Below are 13,529 nucleotides of genomic sequence, written 5' to 3'. Positions count from 1 at the left end.
CTCCCTGCTTCCGTGCCATCGCTATCAGATCACTGTCTGATGTCCACTTGGGTAAAAAAAATAACACACAAAAACAGAAACAATCAGATTACAAAGAGAATAAAATTCATTTCTAGCCATGTTTGGCATGTAAAATGTAATACAATTTTTTTTGCAATTATTAGGCAAAGCACTTTCATAGTACAGTGTTAATCAGGTGTGCAGTAGTGAGCGTGCTGCATGTCTGAATGTCGGACACGTGACTGTCCTCGTTAGAATATTAGGCCACGCCTACTGAGAAGTGAGCTCATGTTTCTAAAACATTTAAGCCTGGTGCTAATCAAACGCACAAAGTGGTACGCACATGTTTACTTTATAAAGAACGACTCAAAGTATTTCCTGCATCCTATCAATAAACATTTGCAATAGACAATAAATGATAAATGATGCTGATCAGCGCCGATCTTCTCTTCTGGAAGGTTTTGCACTAGATGTTGGATTGTGACTGTGGGATTAGTAATCATTCGGCTACAACAGCATCAGTGAGATCAGACTCTGAATTGGGATGTTGATGAGACTCCAGTTCCAGTTCATCATAAAGGTGTTCAGTGGTGTTGAGACAGAGAGACATTTTATACTGTGTGTTTCAGACATTTTGGAAGAAACATACATGTGTGTGATGGTCAGTGGTGGACACTTTGTTTGGCCATGTAGTGTGTCTGACTGTCACAATGTGGCACTGTCTCAGAACCAGTAGGGACCACCCTCAAGTCTCTGTGATTGACGTGTTGTGATTTGACACTAGAGGGTTATAATTTTCCCATGTCACCCCTGAGTCAGTGAGAGATGGATGCAACTCTCTCTCTCTGTTCCAGCTGCACCCCATTTACTCCACATAAGGACTCATCATCTTTACTGAGGGTCTCAGGTCCATAAAACCCAGGGAAACTTAAGTGTAATTATGTTCCTTTAGAACAGTGTGCTTTGGGCTGAAGAACATGGGACATGACATGATAACCTAAAGGTGCTGCACGGGTTGTCTGTGATTCTGAAAGCTGATCTCTCCTCTGGGCCTCTTCTGAAGTACACGGAGCAAATATCACAGGCTTGATTTACACACATCCATCACAGAAAGAACACCAGGGTGGTGAAGAACTGCCTTCGTCCTGCTGCCAGGAGCGGAATGTTCCTGCCTCGGCAATAACAACAAAAATAGCTTTATGACAATAGTACACTACATGCTCAAAAGTATGTGCACCCCTAACCATCATCCCATGTGTTTCTTCCTCAAACTGTTACACACAGAGTTGTACTGAAGCTTTAGTTTACCTTCACTGGACCTACAAACCCTGTTCCAGCATGACAATGTCCCTGTGCACAAAGCAGCTCCAGCCTGTTGTGGAGGTGAAGGCTGGAATAAGAGGAAGAACTCGAGTGTCCTGCACTGATCCCTGACTCTGACTTAAACCCACTGATCACCTTTAGGATGAACTGAAGTCTCACATGACACATATGATGATCAGATGTTTTTTGTTTTAGTGCAATCAATATATATATATATATATACAGGGAGTGCAGAATTATTAGGGAAGTTGTATTTTTGAGGATTAATTTTATTATTGAACAACAACCATGTTCTCAATGAACCCAAAAAACTCATTAATAGCAAAGCTGAATATTTTTGGAAGTAGTTTTTAGTTTGTTTGTAGTTTTAGCTATTTTAGGAGGATATCTGTGTGTGCAGGTGACTATTACTGTGCATAATTATTAGGCAACTTAACAAAAAACAAATATATACCCATTTCAATTATTTATTTTCACCAGTGAAACCAATATTACATCTCAACATTCACTAATATACATTTCTGACATTCAAAAACAAAACAAAAACAAATCAGTGACCAATATAGCCACCTTTCTTTGCAAGGACACTCAAAAGCCTGCCATCCATGGATTCTGTCAGTGTTTTGATCTGTTCACCGTCAACATTGCGTGCAGCAGCAACCACAGCCTCCCAGACACTCTTCAGAGAGGTGTACTGTTTTCCCTCCTTGTAAATCTCACATTTGATGATGGACCACAGGTTCTCTATGGGGTTCAGATCAGGTGAACAAGGAGGCCATGTCATTAGTTTTTCTTCTTTTAGACCCTTTCTTGCCAGCCACGCTGTGGAGTACTTGGACGCGTGTGATGGAGCATTGTCCTGCATGAAAATCATGTTTTTCTTGAAGGATGCAGACTTCTTCCTGTACCACTGCTTGAAGAAGGTGTCTTCCAGAAACTGGCAGTAGGACTGGGAGTTGAGCTTGACCCCATCCTCAACCCGAAAAGGCCCCACAAGCTCATCTTTGATGATACCAGCCCAAACCAGTACTCCACCTCCACCTTGCTGGCGTCTCAGTCGGACTGGAGCTCTCTGCCCTTTACCGATCCAGCCACGAGCCCATCCATCTGGCCCATCAAGACTCACTCTCATTTCATCAGTCCATAAAACCTTAGAAAAATCAGTCTTCAGATATTTCTTGGCCCAGTCTTGACGTTTCAGCTTGTGTGTCTTGTTCAGTGGTGGTCGTTTTTCAGCCTTTCTTACCTTGGCCATGTCTCTGAGTATTGCACACCTTGTGCTTTTGGGCACTCCAGTGATGTTGCAGCTCTGAAATATGGCAAAACTGGTGGCAAGTGGCATCTTGGCAGCTGCACGCTTGACTTTTCTCAGTTCATGGGCAGTTATTTTGCGCCTTGGTTTTTCCACACGCTTCTTGCGACCCTGTTGACTATTTTGAATGAAACGCTTGATTGTTCGATGATCACGCTTCAGAAGCTTGGCAATTTTAAGAGTGCTGCATCCCTCTGCAAGATATCTCACTATTTTTGACTTTTCGGAGCCTGTCAAGTCCTTCTTTTGACCCATTTTGCCAAAGGAAAGGAAGTTGCCTAATAATTATGCACACCTGATATAGGGTGTAGATGTCATTAGACCACACCCCTTCTCATTACAGAGATGCACATCACCAAATATGCTTAATTGGTTGTAGGCTTTCGAGCCTATACAGCTTGGAGTAAGACAACATGCATAAAGAGGATGATGTGGTCAAAATACTCATTTGCCTAATAATTCTGCACTCCCTGTATATATATATATATATATATATATATATATATATATATATATATATATATATATATATATATATATATATATATATAAATAAATGTATGAGGATTTCTATTTCACTTGCAGACTGATTGTAAATGCTGCTGGTGATTAAAGTTGCATGTGTGAAATATGTGATGAGACAGTGATATTGTAGAGCAGTGTGAGATGTCAGAGAATCTCTGCTACATGTAACACGTCACAACTCATTCAGAAGAATCAGAAGAAACAGAAGAAAACCTCAGAGAAAAGCCCTGTTTAAAGCTCACCCAGTTAAAGTTGCCGATGTAAACAGAGAAGCGTTTTCCTCCATCACATTCCTCCACCGACATCCCATCTTCCCTACACTCCTGCTTCCCCAGAGTGCTCTCGCTGTCCACTGATCCAGTCAACACATCGTCATAAAGAGCATCAGCTTCTGCCTCCAAAAGATCTCCAGTCTGCAACACATACACACACCTCTCCGATGACATGACCCTTATATTACACAAATACAGTCCTGCTCACCATTATTGGCACCCCTTCATGTTTTGCATAACAGTGAATGTCTTCAGAAATAAATGGAAATGTACCAAATTTATATCAGCAGGATCTTTTAATTGGAGGTCCAAAGTAATTTAACAAAGACAATTGTTATTTCAACATAGATATTGTAATTCCAAGGGAAAAAACAGAAAACCAGCATGTGCACTAATATTGGCACCCCTCCTTAATATTTGGTTGCACACCCTTTGGCAGCGATGACAGCCTCCAAACATTTCTTATATCCATCTATAAGCTTCTTGCACTTCTCGGGTGGTATTTTCTCCCACACTTCCTTTGCAATATGCTTTAGCTTTTGAACATTTGCAGGGTTCCTTTCTCCAATGGCAGATTTCAGCTCCCCCCCCAAAGATTTTCAATTGGATTGAGATCAGGACTCATTGCTGGCCATTTTAAAACAGTCCATTTTTCCCCTTTCAACCATTCCTGCGTGCTTTTGGAGGTGTGCTTTGGGTCTTCATCTTGCTGGAGGACCCATGATCTTCGCCTCAAACCAAGTTTCCTTACACTGGGCAAGACATTTTGCTCTAGAATTGCTTGATAATCTTCTGATTTTATGATGCCTGTGATACGGTCAAGGCCTCCAGTACCAGATGCAGCAAAGCAGCCCCACAGCATTATGGATCCTCCACCATGCTTGACTGTTGGTATGGTGTTATTTTCCTTAAAGGCTTCATTGCGCCTTCTGTAAACATACTGTTTGTGTGCATTACAAAAAGCTCCACTTTTGTTTCATCTGTCCATAAAACATTGTCCCTGAAGGCTTGAGGTTTGTCCAGGTTCTCTTTTTGCGAAGATCAATTGTTCATTTTTATGTCTTTTCTGCAGCAATGGGGTCTTCCTTGGCCTCCGCCCATAAAGCCCCGGTTTGTTTAGTGTGCGGCGTATGGTACTTGTTGAAACAATTACACCAGACTGCTCCAGGTTGGTCTTCAGGTCTTTAGATGTTTGACGTGGTGTTTTTTCCACCATTTGCACCAACCTTTGAAGACTTGTCATCAATTTTTCTCTTCCCCCTATGTCCAGGGAGGTTCTTGACAATTCCATGCCTGAAAAACTTCTTAATAACATTACGCACCATTGAAACAGGGATACCAAGGTCTTTGGAGATGGCCTTATTCCCTTTGGAGGTCTTGTGCTTGCAAATAATAGCATTTCTGGTGTCCTCAGACAGCTTCTTTGTCTTTACCATTGTCACGCATGAAGAGGAAATAACAGGTGGCTTTTTAAAACACCAAAATGATCATTCATTGGCTAATTCATGTGACATGGGTGGAGGTAATTCATCACAGGTGATCCTCATTCGTGATTTGCAACGGGTGAGCCAAATTGGGTTTGCATACTGATTTGCAGCAAAGGGTGCCAATACCATTGACACGGCAAGCATTATGTTTTTCTATGTTTTCCTCATAATGTTTATCTTTTTAAATGTTCTTTATCATTTGCTGTTTTGTATCAAACACAAGCTATCTGTAGTAATATGTTGTTTCACTTGATAAATTTCCTTCAGTAGATATTCCACAATATGTACATAAACTTCATGGGTACCAATAATGGTGAGCATGACTGTATTGCACCTTAAGTAGAAATCTTTAGTCTTTAATGCTGAATGTTATATTATACTGCAGAAAGGTCACGTGAGCTTTAGTTGGATTTTATTTGTCATGTCCAGATTCATCATGGAGGCATCTTCAGTGTAGTTTGGCTACTTTCCCCACACCGTCCTGTAATCTCCATCCTGAGCTCCACTTAATGTTCTCACCGTGTGTTTCCTCTGAGAATCTCACAGTCTGAATGGATTTGATGTGAGAGCAAAAGCTTCATGTTGGTTTATTTTTCTGAGAGTGATGTCCTCAACCAGCACTGGCCTCAGCCAAGGCTGCTGTTGGAACACCAACTCCCCCGGAAGAGCACTGCAGTGAGACGCTCTTGCGTTCCTCCCCCCACAGACACCTGCTGATTGTTGACTCTGACTGGGACCTGATCAAGGCTGTCTTCATGGCAATTTGCTGTGTATCGCTATGACAATCTTGCGGACTGAGGCACCTAGATTTGATGCCGGGAGCAGCAACTCACCAGGCCTACACATACAAGAACTTATATATACGCACATATATAAAGATATGCATTCACCCCCCACCCCCATCCCACGCCGCTTTGTACCGCCAGTCTGACAAGCGGTTCTGTGACCAGTGCCGAGAATGGCTGCAGGACCAGATGGCTGCTTGCCTGTGCTGGGTTACCTCGACCCCCCACTCCCCTCCCCTGTTGCGAGTCGTGGGTTTTTCATGGCGTACTGATTATGTACTTATGTTGCTGAGGTGTTTTTACTGTTCCCACACTGTACTCCCCACAGGAGCATAGTCTGGGCGTTGTTTTTTCTCCTCCCCTCCCTCATGTTATGCTGTATTTCTTCCTCAATCCCCTGTCTTCCTGTCCTGTCCCCCCCTTGTCATATTGTATGTATTTGTATGTATGGACAGGTTGATGGCTAATTTCGCTGGTACCTGTGACCAGTGACAATAAAGGGCTACTACTACTACTAATAAAGGGCTACTACAATAAGTTCATACAGGTGTGATGGTCAGGTGTCATGTCCTTTAAAACTCCTCTTAGACACACACCTGTATCTCATCTCATCTCTACACCTCTCTCATCTCTCACTCCCTGTCTCTCTCACACACACTCTCATCTCTCTCTTTCTCTCACTCATCTCTACATCTCTCTCTCTCACACACTTTCTCTCTCTCTCTCTCCCCCTCTTTCTCTCTCTCACACTCACACACACACACACACACACGCCCTCTCTTTCTCACTCTCTCTCTCTCTCTCTCTCTCACACACACACACGCTCTCTCTTTCTCACTCTCTCTCTCTCTCACACACACACACACACACACACACAAACAAACACATACATACATACACATACACTCTCATCTCTACATCTCTCTCATCTCTACATCTCTCACTCACACACACACACACACACACACACACACACACACACACACTCTCTCTCTCTCTCTCTCTCTCTCTCTCTCACCTCCTCTGGGTTTAGATCTGCGTAGATGTCGATGTTCTCCGTCGGCCCTCCATCAGCCTTCATGGCTGCCATCACTGAACAAAGCTGGACGCACTGAACACAATGGACGTGTTGGATTGATGCTAAGTTCAGATGAAATCCTCTACTGTCATTCAAACACACTCTTTTCTTACTCGCTAGGTAGGAAGCAAGCTAGTCTCCTGGTTTCTTTATTTCCTAACTGCATTCTGACTAATCCCGCCTTTCTGCGTTATGGTTGGATAATGATGTGTGGCATTAAACACACCGATTGGCTGTCACGGGATACTGAACAGAATTAGCCAATCCCAGCAAAGGAATCGCGGGCTGTGAAGACGGGTGGGGAAAAAAAAACGTTCCATGCACCAATGAATACTACCTGAAATAAATTCCGGAGGAAACACGTTCGGATTTAATATGGTGCCGGAATATTTAACAGATAATATATATCGAGTAAGGTGTCCAATGTGAACATTTAAAATTATTTTATTACACAAAAATTGTATATTAATATTTTGTAGCATTTTATTTAATTAGCATTGAGCTGAAAAGCGGGTGCATTTTTTTTTATGATTTTACCCCTTTACACTAAAACGAGCTACGTCTGTGAAATAAAACAATAAGATGAGAGAAGGTTTATATTTGTTTTTTATTTGGTTGTTTGTTTTGTTGGTTTATTTGTAACTAGCTTTAATTTGAGGAATATTTACACGGACTAATCAGGTGCCGGTGTCCCTTCCGGTGGTTTGTTGTTTCTCACCTTTTCAGTCCATAATGTTGTCAATAACGAGGATTGTGAGTATTGTTGTTTGTGTGTAAGTAGTTATGGTTGATTATTATGTGAAATAATAACGATCTGACACACAGATAGGTGAAGTTTACTTTAGTAGCTTGCTATGCTAAGCTAGCTGTGTAGCTGTTTTCTACACATGGGTTTGTTTTCATAAAGGATGTTAATCAGGAGCCTCCAGCTTGTAAGACAACTTTAGGCATTAAACTAAAGCTCTGAGACACAAAACGGGGCTTTTTGCAGGTGTAAAGGCGACGTGAGAGGTTTTGTACAGGTTCCTGTGACTGGCATGTTACTATGGAAATGTCATTTAAAGCCAGTGCATTATTATTAGCCTGTGTTTTCTCTTATTAACCCGTGTTTTCTCTTATTAACCCGTGTTTTCTCTTATTAACCCGTGTTTTCTCTTATTAGCCCGTGTTTTCTCTTATTAGCCCGTGTTTTCTCTTATTAGCCCGTGTTTTCTCTTATTAGCCCGTGTTTTCTCTTATTAGCCCGTGTTTTCTCTTATTAGCCCGTGTTTTCTCTTATTAACCCGTGTTTTCGCTTAGCTTGTGTTTTCTCTTATTACCTGTGTTTTCTCTTGTTATTCTGGAGCTTAAGGTGTGATTTCTTTTTATGCCCAGCTCCTGTGTGGTGTTCGCTCTGCCCTGCGTTCAGCTGCTCCAGTATCAGTGCTGAGTCGCTCTTATCGTGGTGAAGCTCCAGAGGTGGAGATGATGGAGATCCCACTGCCTCCATGGGAGGAGAAGAAAAACGAGCCGCTGGACATCAAGAGGAAGCGTCTGCTGTACGAGAGCAGGAAGAGAGGCATGCTGGAGAACTGCATCCTGCTCAGGTAAGGAACGTTACATCGGTCCACCGAGGGTTTGGTGCCTACCACAGAATTATAGAGCTGCAAAACCCTCATGAACTCGCAGTGTGCTGAAAACACATCAGCACAGTAAACATGGAAGAGAGTGAGACTGAAGTTCCTGAAACGGTTCCTGCAGTTGAGACTTGAGTATAAGTGTAAAGTGTAAAGCTGTACATCTAAATATCTCTCCCTCAGTTAACCGAGGTAACATGTCTTGTAACTCTGTAACTTGTTTTTTCTTCTTCATTGGTTTAGTATTTTTGCTAAGCGTTACCTGGAGAGCATGAGCGAATCACAGCTGCGTCAGTACGACCACCTCATCAACGAGCCGAGCAATGACTGGGACATCTACTACTGGGCAACAGGTGAGTCCTGAGACCTGAGTCCTGAGATCACACAATATTGTAATTGTAATAAATTCTTCACAAGATTGTGTGTGTGTGCGCATTTAGAAGCGAAACCTACTCCAGATGTGTATCAGGGAGAGGTGATGGAGCTGCTAAAGGAGTTCACTAAGAACAGAGAGATGGAGCAGAGACTGGATGCACCGAACCTGGAGTACCTCGATAAAAGTAGTCAGTGAGGTGATTATTGTCAGCACAGAAGAGAGAGGTGATGTGTTATGTGAACCTGGAGGAGAAGTGACTTTGTGAAGTTCTGGGGACTGAGAGGTTTATTACTTGTATTTAATTTGTACAGTAATTTTAACATGAAACTCTGTATTGAAATATTAAAGATAGTGATGATTATGACCGATGGTGCCTCTTTACTGTGTTTAGAGTACCAAGCACAGTCCATATCAACTGCTTTTGTGAATCTAATTATTTTGTTTTAATTGTTTTTAGCATAAAATAATTATCCACAATTTCAGAGTAGCGAGGCTGTGAATCACAGATGAATTCAGACACTTCAGGTTAAAACTTGTGATCAATCATTAATTAGTTTCTTCAAACAGAACAAGCAAACTGCTTATTAATTATTAAATTTTTTTATCCAGATGTCACTGCCATGGGGAAATTTAAATAAATGGTTCAGAGTAAAGCTGCATGGAGGATAAAGATCTCAGTGCCCTGGTCCGAGGAAGCCTTTATTTTAAACCACAGGTTTTATGTATATAAAAATGTATATTAAAATAAATGTAAAGAATAATATATATAAAAATCACAGGTCATGTTACACACATACATAATGTGACTAGAAACAAAAACTAACCTATTATTCCATACTAGATGAGTACATGTGAAATATTTTATTTTAATACAACGTTGTTGGTATTGTGGGAAATTGATCATGGTATAATTACATCACATACTATTATTATGTAGTGTTTAGTGTTATTAAATAATAAAAAAAAAATCATAATCATAAAAATCAAACATTGATGGAGGAGGAAAATAAGCTGAGTGATATGTGCTATGAGTTACAGGCCTACAGGGGGCAGCACAGACATTTATTTTGTGCCTCAATAGGAAGGAATAGAGTGAGTGAGTGTGGGGGGGAGGGGGGGTGTCACGGTGTGTTCACTCCTCTTCAGTCCAGATCACAGGTTTCAGTTAAGTGTGTGAGAGGGAGATATACTGCTATATATAGATATATATATATATCTCACTGGCACCAAATGAAAAATGAATCCTCTAGAGTACTGTAGGCCTTGTGTGTTTCACGACCACACTCACTTTACACTATGATATGTCTGGCTGACTGTGTAGCTGTGTTATTATTTTTCTTCTGGAATATTACACAATTAGTTTTTGCTTCTACAAGTTTTGCTGAATGTCTGAAAGTTCACTTGATAGCAGAACCACGTTACACACAACCTTCTGTTCTACTGACGGTAGCTCTGGAGCTTCAGTGTGTTTATCATCATCATGATTCGACAGATTCTTCACATCCCTGACCACAAAGTAACCAACAACCAGTGTATAGATGGAGTGTGTGTGTGTATATGTGTGTACATGATCACTTCAATGGTTGTGGTTTGCTGTGCTCCAAGCATCAGTTCATCTGAGACTACAATCACACTGTACCTGTATATCTGAAGACCATCGTTTGCTAACCATGTGATCCATGAATCATTCAGTAAAAGGAGCTGAAACAGATCACCTGCACTCTTCTGTAGCTCCACCTCCATGTAAATCTGCTAAATCAAACCATGGCATAGCTGAACATCCATCAGGAGCCCATGTAAGATAAACATGTGTATCCACATCCATCCATTTGCTGAACCTGCAGAGTAACTGTATTTGTGACAGTCTTAGGGATTCCTGACAATACTGCAGCACTGACCTGTTGTCTAAGCTTACATTTTCAGCCTGTTGACATTAATATGATGATATCAAGCCTGTTTCTTTTACCCTCAAGGTTTTCCACACACCTTGCTGAGAAGCATCTGTCATTACAATTCTGCTCTTTGCAGGGAGAAAACACACACTGGACCAATGCCTCAAGGTATGCGCACACCTATCCGTGCATAAACTACTAACCACTCCTGCCTTGGTCAAAAAAATCCCAGAGACTTTTCCCAAAAGATTTAATTCTGCACAGGTGGCGGTGTGTGTGTGTGGTGTGTGGCCAAACGCAAATCCATGTCTACATCCATAATTGAGAAGACTTTCATGGCACCTAAGTGGAGCCTCACGTCACTGAACAGTCTAGACTTAAATGTAAGATCAGAACAATTTGTTTGCTTGCAGGTTGCCCATATAATGGAGTACACTCCATGACATCTCTCACATACTTATGAACACACGGGATGCTGATTCAGAAGTTAAAGTGTATGTCGCTCTAGCAGCAGGATCTAATTTTTGACAGGCTTCTGGAAATGGTGTGTCTATAGCATGTGAGTTCTGCGTGTGAGCTCCGCTATGCCATACATAGACTGCATGCTGTGAAGCGCTTCATCTGCCTGCTCTAGTGCTTCTCCATCTGCCCCTATATGCAGAATGCATGCTCTTTATCAGCTCTCAGCTTCAGCACATGAGGTGATTATATTTTGAATTATCTTAGCTGCATCAGATAAAAGATTCAGCTTTGTTTTCATTATGGCAGATGTGTTGCGGCTGCTGCACTGCACTCCTGCACTGATCATCAGGTCGCTCCGGTGGCAGGATATCAGCGCTCCCTGATGGTGTGGCCTCATTATTCATGCTTGGAGAACCACTGAGAGCTATTCAGGTGCTGATTCTGTCTACAATTCACAGCTATATCAAGCTCCTCTTCATTGTACTGTTTCATTGCAGCTGCCAATTCCTCTTTGTTGTAAAGTGCTCACTCTTCCTGTCTGAGGAGGATGAGCAGCTGAGACTTGAGCCATGTCTGCTGTTTACTTTACTTTCTACTCAAAAGGTAGCACCAGAAGAAGGATAATGAATAATCTGAAGTGCTTACGTTGTCTGAGAGATTTCTGCCTTAATGGTGCAGGCTTCCAAACAGAGCAACAGAACTTGGCTTTGCTCCCTGTGACACCAGCCAGCTGTGGGCAGGACAGCACTTTCCTCTCAGTGTGTTACACAACACGAGCTGCAGTTTGAAAAGATGGCCTACACATGTCTCAGAGGAAGCGAGCATTAGCCTGCTGTTGTGTAATAGGGCATTTGGGAAGAGTTGGCTGGTTGGAGAGATCTTATAGGTGACCAACAAACAACCTTGCTATTGGTATTCTGCTGTATTTTGGACAAAAACCTATAATAGTTCTAGAAGCTTCTCCGCTTCCAAACAATTTGGGCATCATTATTGTCTATCATCCAACTCCATCAGCTCGCCTAGTGGGTGGGGAAGTTCACCAATTCACTACAAGTGATTACTCACTCTGTGGATTCAGTGCCATGCTGCTACATGCCAACACAAATAATACACCGTTTCCTCAAATCCTCAACAAGAGCAGAATTGAAAAGAACTGAAATGAGTGTATAAAAATAACTAGCATTAATTAGCTCAATGATCCGTTTGTGTATCTAACAGTTTCACAGTTCGCTTTAATATTTGATTAAGAAAATTGTAATGCTTTTCAAACAGAGGAAACAGATCACAGTTTTGCAGTTTGCAGACTCAATTTTTGTGAAAGTTCTCTTATGACTCTTTTTGCTAAACACTGATCTTTGCCGTGCTAACAAATAAACCTAATTGTTTCCTCACTAAGTCTCTACTGTACATCAGCTCCAGTGACTCCTGTTAAACTGTATTATTTAAAATGAACATTAAAACTGAGAAAACACCCTAAAACGCTTTTGATAACTCTTGTAATTCTCATGTAATCATTCATGTCATTTTATACATTTTGTAAGGTTCTTTATTTGCTCTTGTGACATTTTAAAGGGACATTGAACCAGTATTTCATTGAGAACAGATGGTGAAATGTCTTGTGACATTTTCTGTGCACATTGCTTGTCCTGGAAAATAATTAAGACATCAAGTGTGTTCTGTTGAATGCCAGACTTTGATAAGGATATCAGAGGCCAAACTACAAATTAGCAGCATACCCAAAGCTGCTTAGTGATTAGTATTAAGTTGCATGGATCATCGTCATAGAACGGCCTGAATCTGATCTTCAAGAACCTTCTATAAATATCAGCTAATGGCAATATGTGGAGGAAGCTTTTTGGTCACACTGGAGATTTGAAATGTTGAGTAGCAGTAAAGCAAAACACCTGGACAAAGCCATTAAGATGACTGACTGTTGCTTTCTAATTTTATTACAATATTCATGACCATGGAGGATTTCCATCTCTCTCTGTCTCTCCCTCTGTCTTGCTTTTCCATTTTTGTCTCTTTCTTCATCTTCCTTTGTCCTTCTCATTGTATGTCATGCTCTCACACTTACTCTCTAACACCTCTATTGGACTAAGCCTCATGTCATGACATCTATCCATCAATCCATCCATTCATCCATCCATCCATCCATCCATCCATCCATCCATCCATCCATCCATCCATCCATTTGTCCAGCCATCAGTGTGTCCATCCATCCATCCATCCATCCATCCATCCATCCATCCATCCATCCCATCTATTACACTAGATCTTAGGGAACCTTTAGTCTATCCCTGAGGACTGGGGGACACCCTGAACACACACACACAAACACACACACCAGGCCCATAGCCAGCCTATTGAAAGGGGGGGTTCTTTTTTTCAAAAAGTGGAC

The 13,529-nt window shown here is 41.5% G+C and overlaps 2 protein-coding genes across 3 annotated transcripts in view; one reads left to right on the top strand and one right to left on the bottom strand.

Moving 5' to 3' along the window:
• Positions 1–6,943, bottom strand: part of LOC132850394 (cleavage and polyadenylation specificity factor subunit 7-like) — a 17,090-nt gene extending 10,147 nt beyond the window's left edge. For both annotated transcript variants that reach the window (XM_060876971.1, XM_060876962.1), the window contains exons 1-3: positions 6,723–6,943; positions 3,403–3,573; positions 1–46 (exon numbers count right to left, since the gene is read on the bottom strand). The exon at positions 1–46 is cut by the window's left edge and continues 58 nt beyond it. In XM_060876971.1, coding sequence (XP_060732954.1) covers positions 1–46; positions 3,403–3,573; positions 6,723–6,794 — 289 coding nt within the window. In that variant the 5' untranslated portion in view covers positions 6,795–6,943. The remainder of the gene's footprint in view (positions 47–3,402; positions 3,574–6,722) is intronic.
• Positions 6,944–7,391: 448 nt separating this feature from the next.
• sdhaf2 (succinate dehydrogenase complex assembly factor 2) lies at positions 7,392–9,138 on the top strand. Its single transcript, XM_060876984.1, has 4 exons — positions 7,392–7,535; positions 8,157–8,368; positions 8,642–8,751; positions 8,839–9,138. The coding sequence occupies exons 1-4, from the start codon at positions 7,515–7,517 to the stop codon at positions 8,967–8,969; spliced, it is 474 nt and encodes a 157-aa protein (XP_060732967.1). The 5' UTR covers positions 7,392–7,514; the 3' UTR covers positions 8,970–9,138.
• Positions 9,139–13,529: the final 4,391 nt, after the last annotated feature.

The sequence above is a fragment of the Tachysurus vachellii genome, chromosome 1 (genome assembly GCF_030014155.1).
Source record: "Tachysurus vachellii isolate PV-2020 chromosome 1, HZAU_Pvac_v1, whole genome shotgun sequence".
In the NCBI taxonomy this organism is placed as follows: domain Eukaryota; kingdom Metazoa; phylum Chordata; class Actinopteri; order Siluriformes; family Bagridae; genus Tachysurus; species Tachysurus vachellii.
This window is presented reverse-complemented; position numbering and strand designations above follow the sequence as displayed.